This window comes from Colletotrichum godetiae (genome assembly GCF_030913485.1).
Source record: "Colletotrichum godetiae strain CBS 193.32 chromosome Unknown BDP55scaffold_22, whole genome shotgun sequence".
Lineage (NCBI taxonomy): Eukaryota > Fungi > Ascomycota > Sordariomycetes > Glomerellales > Glomerellaceae > Colletotrichum > Colletotrichum godetiae.
This window is the reverse complement of record NW_026851270.1, coordinates 706,362-723,032: the sequence shown is the minus strand read 5'-3', so window position 1 is coordinate 723,032 and position 16,671 is coordinate 706,362. Positions and strand designations below refer to the sequence as shown.

The 16,671-nt window shown below is 46.8% G+C and overlaps 5 protein-coding genes across 5 annotated transcripts; 2 read left to right on the top strand and 3 right to left on the bottom strand.

Moving 5' to 3' along the window:
• Positions 1-4,023: 4,023 nt before the first annotated feature.
• On the bottom strand, positions 4,024-5,242 carry BDP55DRAFT_611227 (extracellular metalloprotease). Its single transcript, XM_060571180.1, has 3 exons — positions 4,582-5,242; positions 4,369-4,531; positions 4,024-4,312 (listed from the first exon to the last, which is right to left on the bottom strand). The coding sequence occupies exons 1-3, from the start codon at positions 5,171-5,173 to the stop codon at positions 4,231-4,233; spliced, it is 837 nt and encodes a 278-aa protein (XP_060429345.1). The 5' UTR covers positions 5,174-5,242; the 3' UTR covers positions 4,024-4,230.
• A 2,825-nt stretch (positions 5,243-8,067) lies between these two features.
• Positions 8,068-10,002, top strand: BDP55DRAFT_665167 (cytochrome P450). Its single transcript, XM_060575017.1, has 4 exons — positions 8,068-8,283; positions 8,380-8,576; positions 8,639-9,640; positions 9,706-10,002. Exons 1-4 carry the CDS (start codon positions 8,073-8,075, stop codon positions 9,820-9,822), a joined length of 1,527 nt encoding a protein of 508 aa, XP_060429344.1. The 5' UTR covers positions 8,068-8,072; the 3' UTR covers positions 9,823-10,002.
• A 454-nt stretch (positions 10,003-10,456) lies between these two features.
• Positions 10,457-12,058, bottom strand: BDP55DRAFT_745058 (uncharacterized protein). The gene is made up of 3 exons (XM_060580527.1): positions 11,872-12,058; positions 11,766-11,815; positions 10,457-11,664 (listed from the first exon to the last, which is right to left on the bottom strand). The coding sequence occupies exons 1-3, from the start codon at positions 11,968-11,970 to the stop codon at positions 10,656-10,658; spliced, it is 1,158 nt and encodes a 385-aa protein (XP_060429343.1). The 5' UTR covers positions 11,971-12,058; the 3' UTR covers positions 10,457-10,655.
• A 2,151-nt stretch (positions 12,059-14,209) lies between these two features.
• BDP55DRAFT_583329 (short-chain dehydrogenase) lies at positions 14,210-15,057 on the top strand. Its single transcript, XM_060570846.1, has one exon. It carries the CDS (start codon positions 14,217-14,219, stop codon positions 14,940-14,942), a length of 726 nt encoding a protein of 241 aa, XP_060429342.1. The 5' UTR covers positions 14,210-14,216; the 3' UTR covers positions 14,943-15,057.
• Positions 15,058-15,155: 98 nt separating this feature from the next.
• On the bottom strand, positions 15,156-16,120 carry BDP55DRAFT_552839 (uncharacterized protein; the record flags this gene model as incomplete). Its single annotated transcript, XM_060569245.1, has 4 exons — positions 15,156-15,477; positions 15,541-15,644; positions 15,712-15,849; positions 15,908-16,120. The coding sequence occupies 4 exons, from the start codon at positions 16,118-16,120 to the stop codon at positions 15,156-15,158; spliced, it is 777 nt and encodes a 258-aa protein (XP_060429341.1).
• Positions 16,121-16,671: the final 551 nt, after the last annotated feature.

The window sequence follows — 16,671 nt, the reverse complement described above, 5'->3', positions numbered from 1 at the left end:
TAAATAGCGTGTTATAGTTGTAGATAACTTTTTTAAAGTTATATTTATAAATTTTAAAGTAGGTAAGGCTTTGGTAATTAATCGTAGTTTTATTAAAAGGGTTTTTAATAAAGATAGCTAAAAATGATCGTAAGATTTAATATTAAATTGATTATTAAAGAAGTTATAGAAAGTCTGTCTTTAAGCCCGGCTTAAATCTATCCTATATATAAGTCCTGTATATTATTTAAATAGTTCTTTTATAGTTAGGACCGATATTATAATGTCGGTCTTATAGGGGTAGACTGCCTTTATTTTATTGGTCTTATTTATAAACTACTTATTATCTGTTGGTCCTTTTTATTATTATGTAATTTATTTATAGTTCTTCCGTTCTGAGAGGAGTTATCTTAAATCTGTTCTTTTATATATATAGTATGGTAGTTGCTGTAGGCCTTATGGGGCGAAACCCTGGCTTTGTTATATATGTTGGGTCGTAATACTATATTGTTTTATTTTATAATCGAAGTTCTTTTTAAAATATAGTAAGATTAATTGTTTTTATACGGCCTTTTTATTTTAATCCTAGTTTTATTTTAATACCGTACTTTTAGCCCGTATTTATTTAGTAGTATTATAGATTATAAAAAGATCGTGAGACCCGAAATATTTGATTTATTATAATCTTTTTATTTATAATGAGTCCCGGTTTATATTTGTTTTTAAGTTTTTTATTTTTAGTTATTCGGTATCTTTAGCGTTTAGTTTGGCCGTATACTGGGCTATTATTAACTTTATAGTATCTTTTTTACCACTATTACCTAAATTAGGTCCTACCTCGGCTTTATCGTTATTAATTATTTAATATTATACGTACTTTTTGTATATTTATATTTGTAACCGGACCTTTATTAATTTTAGCTTAGTTGCCGTATACCCGGTTTTTTATTAGTGGTATATAATATTATCTTTTACTATAATAAAATAGCGGTATATAGAATAATTATACTTTTATAGAACGTTAAGTTATTTAATAACTAAACTATTATTGCTGGGTAGAGCGTTAATTTTTAGATTAGTTAGATCTAAATAATTATAGTAGTTCTTAATATCCTTAAGAACCTCTTTTTTTAGTTAATACTTATAGCGGAAGTACAATTTAATATTATTATTAGGCTAGATAATTATTTTATATTTCCGATAGATAAGTATACAATATTTTTTATTAATCTTAATAAAGTTATTTATAGCTATTTAATACTGCTTTTTATTTTTTAATAATAAATAAGTAGTATAAAATAATCTTTCTATTTATTATTCTTTAATTACCTTATTAATACCCCTTTCTTATAGTATAACCTTAGTAATTACCTATATAACTTTAACCCCGAGTCTTTAGTTAATAGGAAGTACTAATTAATTATCATACTATCTTAATTTTAACCGATATTGCTTTAAAGCTTGGATTATAGTTTGTAGTTTGTATGGCCGATTCTATTTAAATTGCCTCTAAATAATACCTAGGTATCTCCTATTAACTCTATTATAGTTCGTTGTATTCGCTACGATAGGCAGCTAGTACTTTAGTTGCTAGTAAGACTACTGCTACTATCTCTACCGTAACCCCTAGCCGTTAGTCGACCTCTTCTTTTTTAGTGGTGGCGGCTCCCATTTCGGTATTCTAATAGCATAGGTATGTCTCTATCTCTCTCTCTCTCTCTCTTATATTATACTATTCGCCCTACTTTTGTATCCATTATTTACGTATAGCCATAGATACTATCCTGACAGTGCCTGTTAAGTCTGCTAAATAGGGGCCTACCTATAGCATCTACACCCTTGGATTTCTAGGGTGCCCCCCCCCCCTAGCTATAGGCACTTACTACCTACGCCGTGAAAGCGTGTCACAAAGCGGCTTATCGTTAATATAACCAATTCCTAAGCCAGCGACTTAATAAGGAACTTTAATGCAAGGTTGGCTAATTATAGAAGTAAATTTCCAGCCGTGTATCACGTTTCAATTTGCTTAGGTCCTAGAGCTATTCACTCTACATTGCTATAGCTGTAAGGTCTCTCTGATGCCGTCATTGAACTAGTAGTCTGGGCGCATGTACTGCTGGGCATGATGACGTTAATGCTTCTATGTGGAGACATGGTTTGTCGCCTGCCTTCCCAGTTGTGATTGAAGCGCCCGCTTCTTACTCTTTATGCAGTCCGTCTGTAAAGTCTCTAAGGACTTTTTGTTTGACTTCTATACTTGTCGCGGAGCCGTAACATCTGGTAAAGATATACCTCTACTTGATATTTATCATTTTTTTCGGATCTATCAGCTGGCTTCTGCATAGCTTAGTATATTGCTGAATATACACGATGCGTAGATGGCGTCATTAGTCAAAGACACGACCCAAAAGCTGAAAGTCGGCAAGCCACCCAAATATACTAAAGCAGAATGGAACTCAGAAAAGGAGATGATCCTCTATCTTTATGTCCTTGGAATCTGGCCATTAAATATGGTCGAGCGATGTATGAACGTAGTGTTCCGGTTCGGCGCCCGTACCTAAGTCAATCTGCTCAACTAATTCAGAGTTGAGCACTGATGCTACTTTACGACCACAGTACTTTGATGTACAAAGACATAGCTCAAAGAACGGCGCAGTTTTAAGAACGAGTCATCCCGTCAACCAGAGAGTCGCATAGACGGATCAAGTAAGCCACCGGTTAAGCGACAACGATTTGCCATGGCTTCGCCCAAGTTACTAGCCGAATACCTATCAGGGCCCGCATTCTCATGGCATATGTATGATCTGAAGTCCGTCTGGCCAAGTACTGAGATGGAGGCATTGGGGTGTATACTTTACTCGACAGGCAATTCTTATAGGTCACTTCTACCAGGGTCGTCCCGGAGATACATCAATTGGCTTGATACCTTCCCAGGATTTTAAGGATTACTCGAAAGGGTGGAAAGCGATTGCCGACCAATGCCATGGCGCTTCTGTTCTAGTCAGTCAAGGCAATGGCACACAAGAGAAGTGCCAAAGAACTCTGTTGAACGTTTTCATAGGCGTCAACCAGCTCGCGCCATAGGAGGATCCCTGAATGTTGGTCTACATATAGAAAATCATTTTATGGCTGCGAGGGATTTCATATCGTATCGAGGATGAAAAAGTGGGCATTCCTTCCACGCGTCTTCAACCCCATAACGATCACCTAGTCGGCCACGTTATTTCCAGCCTTGTAGGGCTTTTCATCATTCGGAAAGGACCCAGTACGATGGTGGATTGTCTCAAGTCGCTACGCGTCTTCTCACTCGACTGAATGAAGCTCGCGGTCGAACGAGTCTTCAAATTCTGCGCGGACTCATTCCAAAAGCTACACGGAGGGTTGCATCCAGTCGCTATTATCATGGTGGCTCGGTTTTTGAGATACTAGCCCTCGGCGCATGCTGACAAGGTTTTGGCGAATTACGAGAGGCTTGTGGCTCGCTCCGAAACTCAATTCGGGTCTTCTGACGAGCGAATAGTTTCTTTTCTGATTGAGTACATGTATGTTGCATAAGGTACTAACATGGGCATGATCTTACCTTGAAATATCAGCTGGCTTCTGACCTTGCGAAAGGGCTGAGATTGGGTTCCGTTCCTCAGTGGGTGGAAAAGAAATACGGCTTCGTGTTTGCCTCCAAGTTACTGACGAAATTTGACAGAGAGAAAGAGGAGATTGACCGCTGGCATGTTTGTCTAACCCATCTCACCGAAAGGCTGCGAGACGGCGATCGGGACTGCCAAATAAGGGCTTTACAGATCCGACGTATGATGGCCCAGTGGTATGAGGAGGCTGGCAACGAGTCGAAGGGCAAGAAACAGAGGGTTTACGATGAAATCTTCAAGTCCATAAGAGAACTTGTGGGAAAACAAGATGTCGGAATTTGAATTAGCGGTTTCAAAGTAAAGGTGGCTATCCTCCTAAGACTGCACGTGTTTATAGGCAGCCAATTTAGGCGAGACATTCACTTGGGAAGTAATGCGTCATTTTTATGACGGCTTTTCTGATAGATATACACTTCATTCCAAATGATAAAATATGTACTGGAATTCCACCACTCATCTTCAGTTTAGAACGCGCAGAGTTCATTCCGAATTCACATTTGCGGAGTCTTCCCATGACATCACCTGACCACAACAAGCTGATGTTCTAGACTCGAGACGCAACACTGATGCCAGCTACGTCAGTGACTTGACAACCGGCTTCAACCATTTACTGGTAAGAAGCGCGGTAGGTGTCCCAGTAGCTGTGCATGCGAGTCTCCTGGCCATCAGTGAAGTGAGTGAAGCAGTCGCTAAGTCAAAGTCAGTACATGTATGTCCCCCGGTCATTGGATAAAGAAAGGCTTACTCGTCAGAGTAGTCCATGTAGTTAGTGACAGGGTCGGTTCCAGCCAGGGTGGGGCAGGTATCACGGCCAATCTCGCAGTTGTAGGCCTCCTCAGACTCGAAGGGGGTGTCAGAGACGTAGTCACCGTTACCGCCGCACTGGTATCCCTCAAAGGTGTGGTAGACTGATTGAGAGGTTAGCTTCCGTCATGTCTGTCCGCGCTGAAAAACTTACGTCCAAGCCAGTGGCCGACCTCGTGGGTAGCAGTGTGGCCAAGGTTGTACTGGGGCAGGCTACCACCGGGAACCGAAGTGGAGCGGATGACAACACCATCGTAGTAGAATGCAGAGGAGCCGGTGGTGACAGTTGTGGGGAAGTAGGCGTATCCGAGGTAGGGAGTGCCGGGGAGGAAGTAGACGTTCAGATCGGCGTAAGTGCCCTTGCGGAGCGATCTCTTCATGGCAAGCTCTCCGCTGTCGGAGGCCCACTGGCTGTTGATGGTCCAGTCGACACCGGCCTGGGCGAAAGACACGTCGTGGGGAGCGTAAGCCTCGTTGAGGACGTCCAACTGAGCGTTCAGGGTGGCCTGGGTAAGGTAACCACCGCTAACAGAGTTGGAGGTGGCAATGACATGCCAGTAGACGTTGACCGTAATGGGAGCAAGGCGAGTAGCGTTACCCTCGACACGAGCGTTGTCCTCCTTGAGCTGAAGACGCTGGGCAACCTCGATCTGCTCCTCAGTAGGGGATGGAGTACCGCAGGAACGCTGGGCAAGAGCGGTAGAGGCGGCCGCAAGAGCGGAGACAAAGAGAGTCTTGAACTGCATGATGAAGAAGAGACCGGACACCTGATTGGAATTGGCTTGCCTGGGGTGGGATGAGGATGGAAGAACACCTTGATGGCTGATGTTTCGACAGTTTATATAAGTTCGTTGCCGTCTACTGTCTGCTGTTGAGCTCACATGCCATTCCAAGATCCATATCATGAGCACCTGAACATCTCAACTTCAACCTTCCTCAAACGGAAGAGACCGAAAGTCTAGCAACATCACGGCTAACAGGCTCGTCGTACGTAAACTGGGGACTATTCAACGCTCTTCTGGCTGGTGGTCTTGAATGTGGCTCCATGACTGGGGAGTTGATTCATGCTCAGAAGGTGGCCACCTGCTGAGTTTGTCTTGTTGCAGGCCGTTGAAATTGACGACAGGAGCAAACGGCCTTGCGTGATAAGCCGGCTGGGCGGCATATCTCGAGTTGCCAAGATGAAATGCGGCTTTTGCCATCTAACAGGCAATGCCAAGACGGTGACTGTAGCCAAGAAAGGCACCAAGTCCTGAGTTCCGTTCGTATCTTGTGCAACGGTGTGATTGAACCTAGCAGATGCCGTTGATCGAGTTGCCTCTTACGCCAATCGTGAACAAATCATTGGCGGACAACGCGTAAAGCTGGGCTCAATTGCGGTCATTGCAGTTCCCACTGCCAGCTCTTGGCTCTCTTGGCAGCCTTGGCGGTTGACTACCATTGCCCCTAATTACGACGGGGATTGGCCGATTCAAGCTTATATTTATGAGTATCGGGCGTTGCCGACCAACGAGGATGTTACCTTCCTTAATTTGACGTCTGTTCCACCCCGGATGCGAGGAAATCCTTCCAACGACCCCGCGCTGCTCCGCCCACATCCCGGGAGTCGCGCACCGCCCATGTCCCCACATCTCCGGGGGTATCTCGATCTGCCGATCGTTCCTCCCGCCAATTCCCGCTGGATCCCGCCGGCTGCAATGGTTGTCCGACCGCCGCCTTATCTCCTGTCTCTCATGCCCCGATCACGCCCACATTGCGGGATGATCAAGCTGGGGCTTGGCTCTTATCATTGATCAGGACAAGGTAGATTTGCTCTCGTCATGTCAACTTTCTATCCACGGCGTATCCTGCTCATGGTTCTCTCCATCTGGCATCATGTGTTTTTGTACGGATACCCGACACAGCTACGTAAGACTGCGGAGAATGCCGACAGGTTGGGCACTGCGAAAAGCCATAGGATAGATCAACATCGATCCAAGCTGTCACCCAAGTGTTGTTCAAACTAGACCCTACAACTCGCAGTTAGAAGTAATGCGGAGGGCTGCGTGTAGTTCTTATGACATTACTGACTCTTGTAGATAAAGTTTGTGATCTGCCTACTTTCGAATGAATGAATGATTGTAATTACCCTTGCATTGTTATTCAAGTACTCAACCTATAGATTTTCAAAAGTTGAAGGGGGCAGTCAGGAAGCCTCAAGGGCAAAAGCAGTTATAACTTACGCGCCCAATACATCCCCACATAGGGTATGTTTCAAAGTCGTCGAGGCCCTGAGGGCATCACAATATCAACAGAAACCACACTAACACTCAGATCGCTCACTGCATAATTATATCGTCAAGCTGTCGTGATTAAAGAACTTGGCAGAAATACGAATACTTACCTAAAACCATTCCCTGTTTTAGCAAAGTACTCAAGGTACATATTCAGGTAAAAACATTGAAACTTCCCGATCAATAGAGCATGGCACGACGACGTTTGTCATCAAAGTAGATCCATTCACAGTTAGCCCCCGCTCACTCACTTCCACCCCTTGCTCAAAGATGATTTCTCTTGCTACGTATGTTGGTGAATTTCACCTAGTCGGACTATTGGATTGGCGCGCAATTGACGACCGTACCTATACACGTCGACGAGGATAGAAAGAGTAACATCATCACTCTATACTGTACTGGTGTACAAGGCAATATAAGACAAATGTACTTAATCGATGCCTTGATCCTTATTCGAAGCTTTGATCCTCGTCCAATGCCCCTGATATACTCTCAACACCGCCTGCAGCACTAGAAGTTGAGCCATCATTCCCTCCCCGCATAGTACTATTCAACAAAACCCGCAAATTAGTTTTTGATGCTTTCTTATCTTCTATCGAATAGAATAGCATTCAATCACGTTGAGGTGCCTACAGTACATGAGCCCCATTAGAATTAAATACATTCGTGTATGCTGCCATAGTGTGATCATTCGATATGCAATCTTACTAAATTCTTTTCTAGCCCTTTGTTAGAGGCACGGAGGCGCAGAAGTTTCGAATACCTTTTTTTAGTTCTTCTTGCATAGCTGTAACTCGCTACGAAGTAGCTATATAGAGTATGTGGTGAATCTCCACTGATCCTTACTGAATATGTGTACCCTATTTTGGTTTATATGGAGATGCAACTTTCCCATTCGGGAGTTAACATAAACCATCACCTCGGCAATCGACCAAAAGCCCTCTCCGGCTAATCCGCGGATTGTATAAGTAGATCTTGATAACAACGATTTCCTTTCTCTTGGCTACTTATTCGAAGCCACGTTGGGTACGTATGGTGTAATCTCCCCACGTTTCATCGCTTGAATGCGACTGAATAATTACCCAACAATTACCAACTGGAAATGGATCTATTTTTGATTCGACTAATGCATCGTATGCTGACATGCGATCGAATGAGGAGAGAGCACAGCGTTGGATGTGGGTTGCTTGGATATGTCAAGAATGTGATTGGGGCGTTGGAAGGCACCTTTGGCAATCCAACATCTTGACCTTGACCTCTAAAGTGCGGGGGTATGACGTCTTTAGCTTGTGCCATAACTATAACATTGTTTGACCATCATTCGGATACCCTAGACAAATAGTCTTCGCCCATCTTCCTTCTGAAAGGCGTAATGGGTGTCTTTGGCCTTCTTCTTGGCAACGCCGCTGTGCCGGCTCTCGTCCTCTTCCTCTGCTGGTGCATCGTCCGGAGAGCCGCACTCTATGCCAAACTTCGTAGCTTCGGAGGTCCTTGGTGGAGTGGCCTCACCCATTGGCCTCACAGCAGAGCAATCCTCAGTTCGAATTGCCATGAGTGGTACGCCGGAATGAACGAAAGATATGGTACACACTTCTACCCCAGAGCCCACTCATAGACTGTCGGTCGTATTTTCGTTCGCAACGTACGCTGTCTCAAAATATCAATTGACGTTCTTGGAGGTCTCATTACCCGCATCGCACCTGGGATCTTAATCACGTCTTCAGCTGAAGTCTGGGCCCATGTCAATAGACATCCTGGTTACAAGCGCTCCGACTGGTATTACCACGCTTGGCGAATCGAATACCAGCGCGATAACGTCTTCACCCAGACGGATAACGAGAAACATGAAATGCGAAGGAGGCAAATGGCGCCGGGAGTATCTATTCCATCAGCAGTCGCGGGAGTCTGAACAAGCTACTAACCCCAAGCTTTAATCAGTACTCCGGTAGAGAGAATCCAGACCTCGAACATACAATTGATCAACGCCTTGAGGAGCTTCTTGGTCTTATAAGATCCAAATATCTCTCAACCGATGGTAAAGTTACACCAATGGATTTGGCCAAAAAGGTACAGTACTTCACTCTCGATGTCATCAGCTCTGTCGGGCTTGGGAAACCGTTCGGCATGCTGCGGACTGACAGCGACGTGGATGATTATCTGAAATCCACCGAGGAGGGATTATCTGCTGTTAGCATGGCTTGTGCCATCGGCATCAGCTGGATGGCTCAATCACCCGTCATTGGCAGATTCATAGCTCCTTCGCCCACTGACAACAACGGTTTTGGCAAAATGATTGCAGCATGCTTTCGATACGTTGATGATCGCACTGCCAAATCGACGGATGAAAGGTCGGACATGCTTGCATCATTTGTACGCCATGGACTAAGTGGTGATGAGCTCAAGTCTGAGGCACTGGAGCAAATCATCGCAGGATCAGATACAACCGCTGCTGCCATACGAGGAACGCTCTTGCAAATAATGACGAATCCCAGGGTTTACGCGAAGCTGCAGCATGAGATTGACGACGCAGTCCACAATGGAAATGCTCCAAAGCTCGGCGAGGGAATAATCACTCTGGGGCAAGCAAAGAAACTCCCGTATCTGCAAGCAGTCATCCGAGAGTCTCTGAGAGTCAGGCCGCCAGTCCTCAATATCTTTTCTCGAGACGTCCCTCTTGGAGGTGATACTATTGAGGTGAAAGGTGAAACTTACTTTTTACCCGGTGGTGTCTGTGTCGGTTATTCGGGATACGCAATGCATCGCAGCCAAGCAACATACGGCGTTGATTCTACGGCATTCCGGCCAGAGAGGTGGTTTGAAGCAGATCCAGATAAGCTTGCCTCGATGATTCAAACCAACGACCTGATTTTTGGCCACGGCAAGTTCATGTGTCTTGGGAGACCCGTGGCTCAGATGGAACTTTCGAAGACTATTTTTGAGGTGAGTTCCAGATTTAGAAAAACTCTACTATCTACTCGACCACGTAAAGTTACTTACTTCTTAAGATGCTGCGGAATTTTGAGCTGGCGTCAAACAATCCTGTGCGTCCGTGGCGGGCAAAGAATTGCATGGGCTTATTCGTAATATCGGATATGTGGGTCCAAGTGACGGAAAGGGCCTGACCGGTGAATGTAGAAAAGGAGGACGACTTTGATTAGTCCTCAGTCGCTTTCTGGACATTCTCTCGTTCTGTGATCCTTCTGGAAAGGAGTAAGCAACCTTTTCTGTCATTGGACATGTTTCATGTTTGGCAATACCTTGGCGACTCGACTTCCTTTCTTTGGATGTCTCTCTGACATGGGAGTTCTAAATATTTATACCTCGTTGCGACTGTCTTCGTTGCAAATCCTAGTCGTCCCTTGTCCTGAAAGTGATAATTTGAACAGAGGGATTTTGAGATCTTTACCCAAACTAATTAAGAAATGACTCCTTTTGATGCCGCTGAAGAAATTGCTGACCTAGCAAATAATGGATTGGAACGCATTATGTACTACACGGTTCAATCTACCCAAAGAATTAGTACCTTGATATGATGAACTGTTTACTGCAATAAGAAAAACCATTGACAGATTCTGGTGAAATTTGAGTGTAGCTGATCTGCCTCTCTGACAGGTCCCTCAATCTCATATTGCGCTTCGAGAGGGCTGACATTGGATACCGCATGTTGTCCGTGACCTTAGTCAAGATTATGGTATTGCATGGTATTAACATTGAACGACCCAGAATTCAGTCACAATTTCTACATCAAGTAATTAAGTCGCATAGACTCATTGTCTTTGAAAGTACAATGCCCGTTTTAGGCCATGGATTGTAGCCTAATAGGTACTTTGCCTATAATCATCTTCCTATCGAATCCAAGCCTGTTCACTTTCTCACACCAGTGTGTATAAGCCAAACAACAGGGCAAAAGAAAGAAAGCCGCGCTCCGAAAACTAGAATGCGATTTTCCGCTAATCTAAAAATGAATGCGGCGAACCAGTTTGCCCGCAGGCGCAGTAGGCGCAGCAGGCGCGGCTGGGGCAGCTGGAATCGGCTTTCCGCCGGCGGGAGCTGCAGGGGGAGCAGCAGCAGGAGGCGGAGCCGGTTTGCCCACAGCCGGAGCCTTGGCAGGAGCTGCTGCAGGAGGGGGAAGAGGTTTGCTAGCAGCTGGTGCCGCAGGAGCCGCGGCAGGCGGAGGGGCGGGCTTTCCGGCTGCCGGAGCTGCCGGTGCTACAGCGGGTGGGGCCGGTGCAGCATTCGGTTTTCCTCCAGCCGGAGCATTTGGCTTCCCTCCGGCAGGAGGAGCGGCAGCTGGCGGAACGGCCGGGGTTGAACCAGCAGGTTTAGAGGCAGCTGGAGGAGCAGGGGCCGCGGCTGCTGGCTTGGATGGAGCGGGTGCTGCTGGGGCTGCAGCTGGTGGAGGAGCTGCGGCGCCGGCTGCGGGAGCTGCGGCAGCTGGCTGCGCGCCTCCTTTTCCTTTCAACACTCCTGCTGCAGCTCCGAGTACGGCGTTAAGGGGGTTTGCCTGCTGTCCTGCGGGAGCGGCAGCTCCGGCAGCTGGAGCTCCTTTGCCCTTGAGGACTCCGGCAGCAGTCCCCAAGACTTGCCCAATCGGGTCAGCAGCTTGAGATCCGGCTGGAGCAGCGGCACCAGCCGGTTGACCACCCTTCCCTTTCAGCAGGCCGGCTGCCGTTCCGAGCACGGCTCCAATGGGGTCGGCAGCGGGAGCAGCGGAGGCAGCGGGTGCAGCAGCAGCCTGACGAGCCCCTACTGCGGGAGCCTTTGCCTTCCCAGCAGTTTTCGCCTTTGCTGGTGCTGCAGCCCCGCCAGTAGCTTTTCCTGCAGCCTTTTTGCCCGTGAGTCCTCCCAATAAAGAGCCGGTGGGGTCGGCGGCAGCGTTTTGCTGTCCAGCCGGCTGGGCAGCTCCCGCCCCTGCTCCCGCTGCGGCGCCGGCGGCTCCAGCGGCCTTGCCTCCAGCGCAGTTTCTGAAACCGAGTAAGCCTTGTGCCTCAATGCGAATATTCGATCTTGTCATGACATCCTCGGTCAAGTGCAGTGGACATGACAAGGTGATCATTCTACTCACCCTGTGATACCGCCAGCCTGTGCCCTCACACATTTGGCATTTTGTCCTCCCTTCCACAAGGTCAGTCAACATGGTGAGACTGGTCTGTTCTCCAGAATTTTCTTACTGAGAGCAAACAATCCAAGTCGTCGAAGCAGACTGCTCCCTGCTGTGCAGAGACGTAGCTGGCCAGCAAAGCAGACGTGACAATAGCAAGCGCACGCATGGTGATGGTGTGGTTTTCGATAGGAAAGTGTATGCAAGATGTCGATATGCCCCCTGCTCAGTTCTAAGAAGGTCGAATAGCTTTGGGCGTTGGTTTGCGAACTTGGAAGGGTCGTATAAAGGGTACTCCTCGAATTTTATAGACAAAGAGCAAAGGCTTCAGACCAATTCCCGCAGATCAGCTCATTCACCAGCTGATGAGCAGAACTCAAAATCTTGCTTGCTTCAAAGCCGAGGCAGTCTTCGGCGTCTACATGTGTTGTCTACACTCTCAAATACTCGAGGCATGCCTTCCAAACGTCTCAAGAATTGTTTGACCGGAGAATGTCCCGCATTCTCATCAAGTCAGTGGCCGTGCAGGGTATCAAAATTCCGACGACAGTACTTATGTGAGCGGTGGCTGATCACCTCAGATAATGAGCACCCTAGTGTCCGCCCCTGACTCCAAACAGCAGTCAAAGAACGTCGGCCAACTCTCTTAGCTGGAGAGACGTTCATCTCAAGTATTTTACAAATTCATTCCTCAATTGGGGCTCGAGCTATGACCAAATGCACCTCTTTGACTTTCTTCGTCGAACTTGAAAATACGCCCCTGCATGGACGTCTCATCCCATCAACGAAATGTCAGTGCCTGTCACACCTTTTGTGGCAATGTCAACATTTGTCAATCTCGACCTTTGCCCAGTGCTAGACCTCATGTTCCTCATGCACGCCATCCAATACTCCAGAACCACCAACCCGCCATACTCTGCCAAGTCGCGAGGAGCGCCAATGCCCAATAAGCGAATCTTGGGGCTGCTTGTGATTTGAATTATGCTCGGATACCCGACTTGCCGCGTAGGCCACAAGGCAACTTGTGCAAGACTACGATATTGCTGAGAGTTTCTTGCTGTCCGGTTTTTTGGGGGTTAAGTCTACACTAATAATAGTTCTGGTGATTTAGGTATTAATTTGATAAGCCCAGTGGGTGAAACTGACTCTCACGTACTGTGTGAGTAGTTTTACACGAATGCGCACTACACCAGATGTCTTCAGAATTCAGAAGCTACGCGCCTGTCGCTTTTAGGAAACTTATGAGATCCTTTCTTTTCCGATTTCAGATCAATTGCGAATCGATATCCGTTACGCCGTTGAGTAGGCCGCCATAACAGCTCGGGTCATTCAAGTTCACACATAGTAGTTGGGTTCCTGCCCCATGATAGAACTCCGCACCACGACATGATGTCAAGTATTCTGTTGTCTACAGTATCTCGCCGATTACTCCAGGTTTTTGAAAGGAGGTAAGAGCATGTTTCTTTCCTAGTCCATCACTGCGGGTAATTAATCGCGCTATTGACATTCCGTATGTAGCTCCGGCTCGGAGCTGAGATAACGCTAACGCTGAAACACACGTCTTTTTATCGTTGTCTGTTTCTGAAACTAAGTATTCTTATTGTTTCTGTTTGGCTTATTTTATTGAGTGGCTACTCTAGAATAATTATTGACGCTGCTACGGGGCTTAATACCATCGCGTTCTGACTACGCTGGGCTCGAGGCCAGCGAGCGCAATGATATACATCCAGTGGACTCATACGACTCATGAACTCCACTAACTACCTGAATAATTAACACGCTTTAAGGCCACATCTAATGTTTGCATGTATGGATCGTGATGTTCCATTGAAAATATAGAGTACGGGGTACATACCTTTAAGTAAGTACTTACTTTCGTCAACAGTAAGGCCTGCACTTCACGATCCTGCTCTCATGCTATGTCTGCTCGCGACCGAATCACGTCATTATCTTTAGCTGGCATTTCAGTTTATGCTATCGGTATCCAATCAAATTTCTTTGTATTATTCCCTATCTCGGTTCTGTTCATGTCTGACAGGACGTTGGCGTATGGTCCGTATGGACCAAACTACGACGACTCCGCAAGCCGGCGAGAATGGCCGAGGCCCACTCTTCACCGCTCACTTTGGCCGGTCCACCATGTATTACCGTGTTTGGGGGGCGGCGAAACTGGCCGAAATCACACTTTCTTTGCACACAATGAGAACACAATTCTCTTCGGTCTTTTCGTTATTGATGAATAGTACTTTGGTACGGATGCACTGCGGACGAATATTTAAAGTGGGATGTTTCGCTGCCAGCATGCATTTCGAAACCTGCATGAATAACTCACATTTTGCATAGGCAGTTTCTTCTCATTTCTTCAAGACATTGAAAAGGACTACTTTACTTCTCTCTGAAGCCTCATTCTTCAATATGATTGTCGCTCTTGTCACTGGAGGTAACGCCGGAATCGGCGAGGCTGTCGTTCAACAACTCGCCAGAATCCCAGGCTTTCATGTCATCATAGGATCCCGCAATCCCGAGTCTGGATCTAAGCTCGCCGAAGCTCTTAACAACGAGGACCGCTCAGTATCTTCTGTTCAGCTCGACCTTTCCTCCGATGACTCAATCTCGAAGGCCGTCGAGTCCATCCAAAAGAGTCACGGGAAACTCGACGTCCTCATCAACAATGCGGGCATTCTGATCGACACGTCTCCTGATGCATTCAGCTCCACTCGAGATCTTTTCAGAAAGACCTACGATACCAACGTTTTCGGAACAGCCGTTCTAAGTGAGGCAGCTCTTCCCCTCTTACGTAAATCCGAATATCCGCGCATCATCTTCGTGTCGTCCCAGATGGGCTCGCTGGAGTCGTCGGCGGACGAGAGGATGCCTTTCTACAACATCGACTACAAGGCATATGACGGTAGCAAGGCAGCTGTCAACATCTTAGCTACCAACTACGCTCGTATACTCAAGGACGTCGGCGGAGCCTCGAACGCAGTTTGCCCCGGCTTAGTCAAAACGAAGCTGACTGGATGGATGGATGCCGGTGCACCGACTTCAGTCGGGGCGGAGAGAATTGTGGAGTTAGCTACTGCAGCTCCGGGTGGGCCGACCGGCACGTTCTCAAACAGGGAGGGGCCCCTTGCTTGGTAGATTAGACATCTGGACATGACAGTGTACCTGGTCCAGCCTCCTCTGTGGAAGTAGACAGGGTTTATAGCAAATATCTTTCTGCTTTCACAGGGTGGTCTTCTCAGCTTGACTACCTAGGTTGATAAATCAAGCTAAATGCGGTCCAGGTTCCAAGAAATATCATGTAGTACAATTTTGTGATGTTTTCTTCCATCAAGTACCTAAGAGCCAGGTCTACATCAATACTGTGGCTAAGTTCAGAAGCACCCCAATGTTATCGGCTCCTGAGTTCCATCTGTCAAGCGTTTCGGCATGAACTTGATCGCTAGCACGTTGATGACTTTCCAAAAGCTCCCCAAAACAAGCCAGTTCCTTGCCTCGGCTGGGGAGACTTCCCAGAGCTTTTGTTTCTTCATCCCATGATTCCGGCGTTATGGCGCCCCATTGTATTTTGTGACATGGAAGTGGTAATTCTCTCCATGTGTCCAGAATGCTGCAAGATATGCCTACTTTGACAGTGGCTACTTGGGCCACTAGAAACCATACGCAGGCGATTCTGAGGCATTCCCCTGGTTAGCCATTTCTACTTTAATTCAAGATGAGACCGAGATATAATCACCTGATTCGGGATTCGTTCAAGATCCAGTTTTCCCATGATTGTGAGTTCTTGGACTCTATACTACAAGGTGTGTCAGTTACGGTCATGAAATGTTTCCAAAGCGCCTAGGCATGGAGTATTAGCCGCAATACATTCCATCAAGCATTCAGAGTGCACATTGGTATAAGATACCTCGTAGGCTAACAGCATGTGGGTGTTATAATCGCAGTCTTCTGGGGTGCTGCCCCCGCCGCCGACAACCCGCATGATGATATAAATCAACTCTGCCTGTAATGAGGCGAAAATCTCTTTTCTGTTGAATTTTGTCATCTATTGAGTGAAATCAGCATTTCAAGTTCATCAGGCAGGGTGATGGCATCTTTTCGACCTCGCTTAGGTTTCTCTCCTGCTCCCTTTGAATTGATTGCCATAGGAACGGACTCGTATCTGCGGTTCGAGATGTGAACAGAATCGCAATACCCATACAGTTTGCCAACGGCTCGGGAAGATGGCTCTTGTCCTGGTATTGGTGTATGAATGGTGGGAATGTTGATCTTCGTAGCATCATCTGGGGATATGACCGCAGCGTCTGTTTGATCATGTTTGCGCTGCTCTCCGCTGCTGGGTTGACATCGCCGATGAACTGAAGTGGAAAGACAATCCAAGATGTATTTGCTATCACACACCTATCATGATTGATAGAATCGGGCAGTGTCTGTCGGTAGGGTTCTGACGTGACGAATCCATCCGTGTCGCCAATCATCGGGTTCTCGGCCGTGTGAGGAAGTCCTGGTCCCGTCAGAGGGAAATCTTCAAAAGTGACTTCATTCGGCATTTCAAATGTTTCCAAGATTGAATCCCATCGTAGTTGTTCACCCAAAGTCGAAATCTGCAATGCGAAAGTAGAGTCGGGATCAGCCAAATCCAAGGCGGGGAGATTCGGCGCCCAAACTCGTGGGTTGAGGGCCTCTATGTTGTTCGTAGACCTATGGTTTCTTTTCTCCGAGTAGACGCAGTTTAATCCTTTCTTCGTGCAACGTGTACAGCGACCTTGGAAGCTACACTTCTGTTTGGCTGCAATGCATTCTTGGCAAGGCTTCGGTCGGCTCCGGGGCCGTTCCCTTGCCCGTCGGCAGTACGACACATGGCGTT

What these genes read in the sequence shown, in the direction of transcription:
- BDP55DRAFT_665167 (XM_060575017.1), top strand. Translation starts at nt 8,073, where the DNA reads ATGGGTGTCTTTGGCCTTCTTCTTGGCAACGCCGCTGTGCCGGCTCTC. An exon ending in CGGAATGAACGAAAGATATG is followed by an intron (nt 8,284 to 8,379) that starts GTACACACTTCT and finishes ACGTTCTTGGAG; the next exon opens with GTCTCATTACCCGCATCGCA. An exon ending in GGAGGCAAATGGCGCCGGGA is followed by an intron (nt 8,577 to 8,638) that starts GTATCTATTCCA and finishes AGCTTTAATCAG; the next exon opens with TACTCCGGTAGAGAGAATCC.
- BDP55DRAFT_611227 (XM_060571180.1), bottom strand. Translation starts at nt 5,173, where the DNA reads ATGCAGTTCAAGACTCTCTTTGTCTCCGCTCTTGCGGCCGCCTCTACC. An exon ending in GGTCGGCCACTGGCTTGGAC is followed by an intron (nt 4,532 to 4,581) that starts GTAAGTTTTTCA and finishes CCTCTCAATCAG; the next exon opens with TCTACCACACCTTTGAGGGA. An exon ending in TACATGGACTACTCTGACGA is followed by an intron (nt 4,313 to 4,368) that starts GTAAGCCTTTCT and finishes ACTTTGACTTAG; the next exon opens with CGACTGCTTCACTCACTTCA.
- BDP55DRAFT_745058 (XM_060580527.1), bottom strand. Translation starts at nt 11,970, where the DNA reads ATGCGTGCGCTTGCTATTGTCACGTCTGCTTTGCTGGCCAGCTACGTC. An exon ending in ACTTGGATTGTTTGCTCTCA is followed by an intron (nt 11,816 to 11,871) that starts GTAAGAAAATTC and finishes ACCTTGTGGAAG; the next exon opens with GGAGGACAAAATGCCAAATG. An exon ending in CAGGCTGGCGGTATCACAGG is followed by an intron (nt 11,665 to 11,765) that starts GTGAGTAGAATG and finishes ACTCGGTTTCAG; the next exon opens with AAACTGCGCTGGAGGCAAGG.
- BDP55DRAFT_583329 (XM_060570846.1), top strand. Translation starts at nt 14,217, where the DNA reads ATGATTGTCGCTCTTGTCACTGGAGGTAACGCCGGAATCGGCGAGGCT.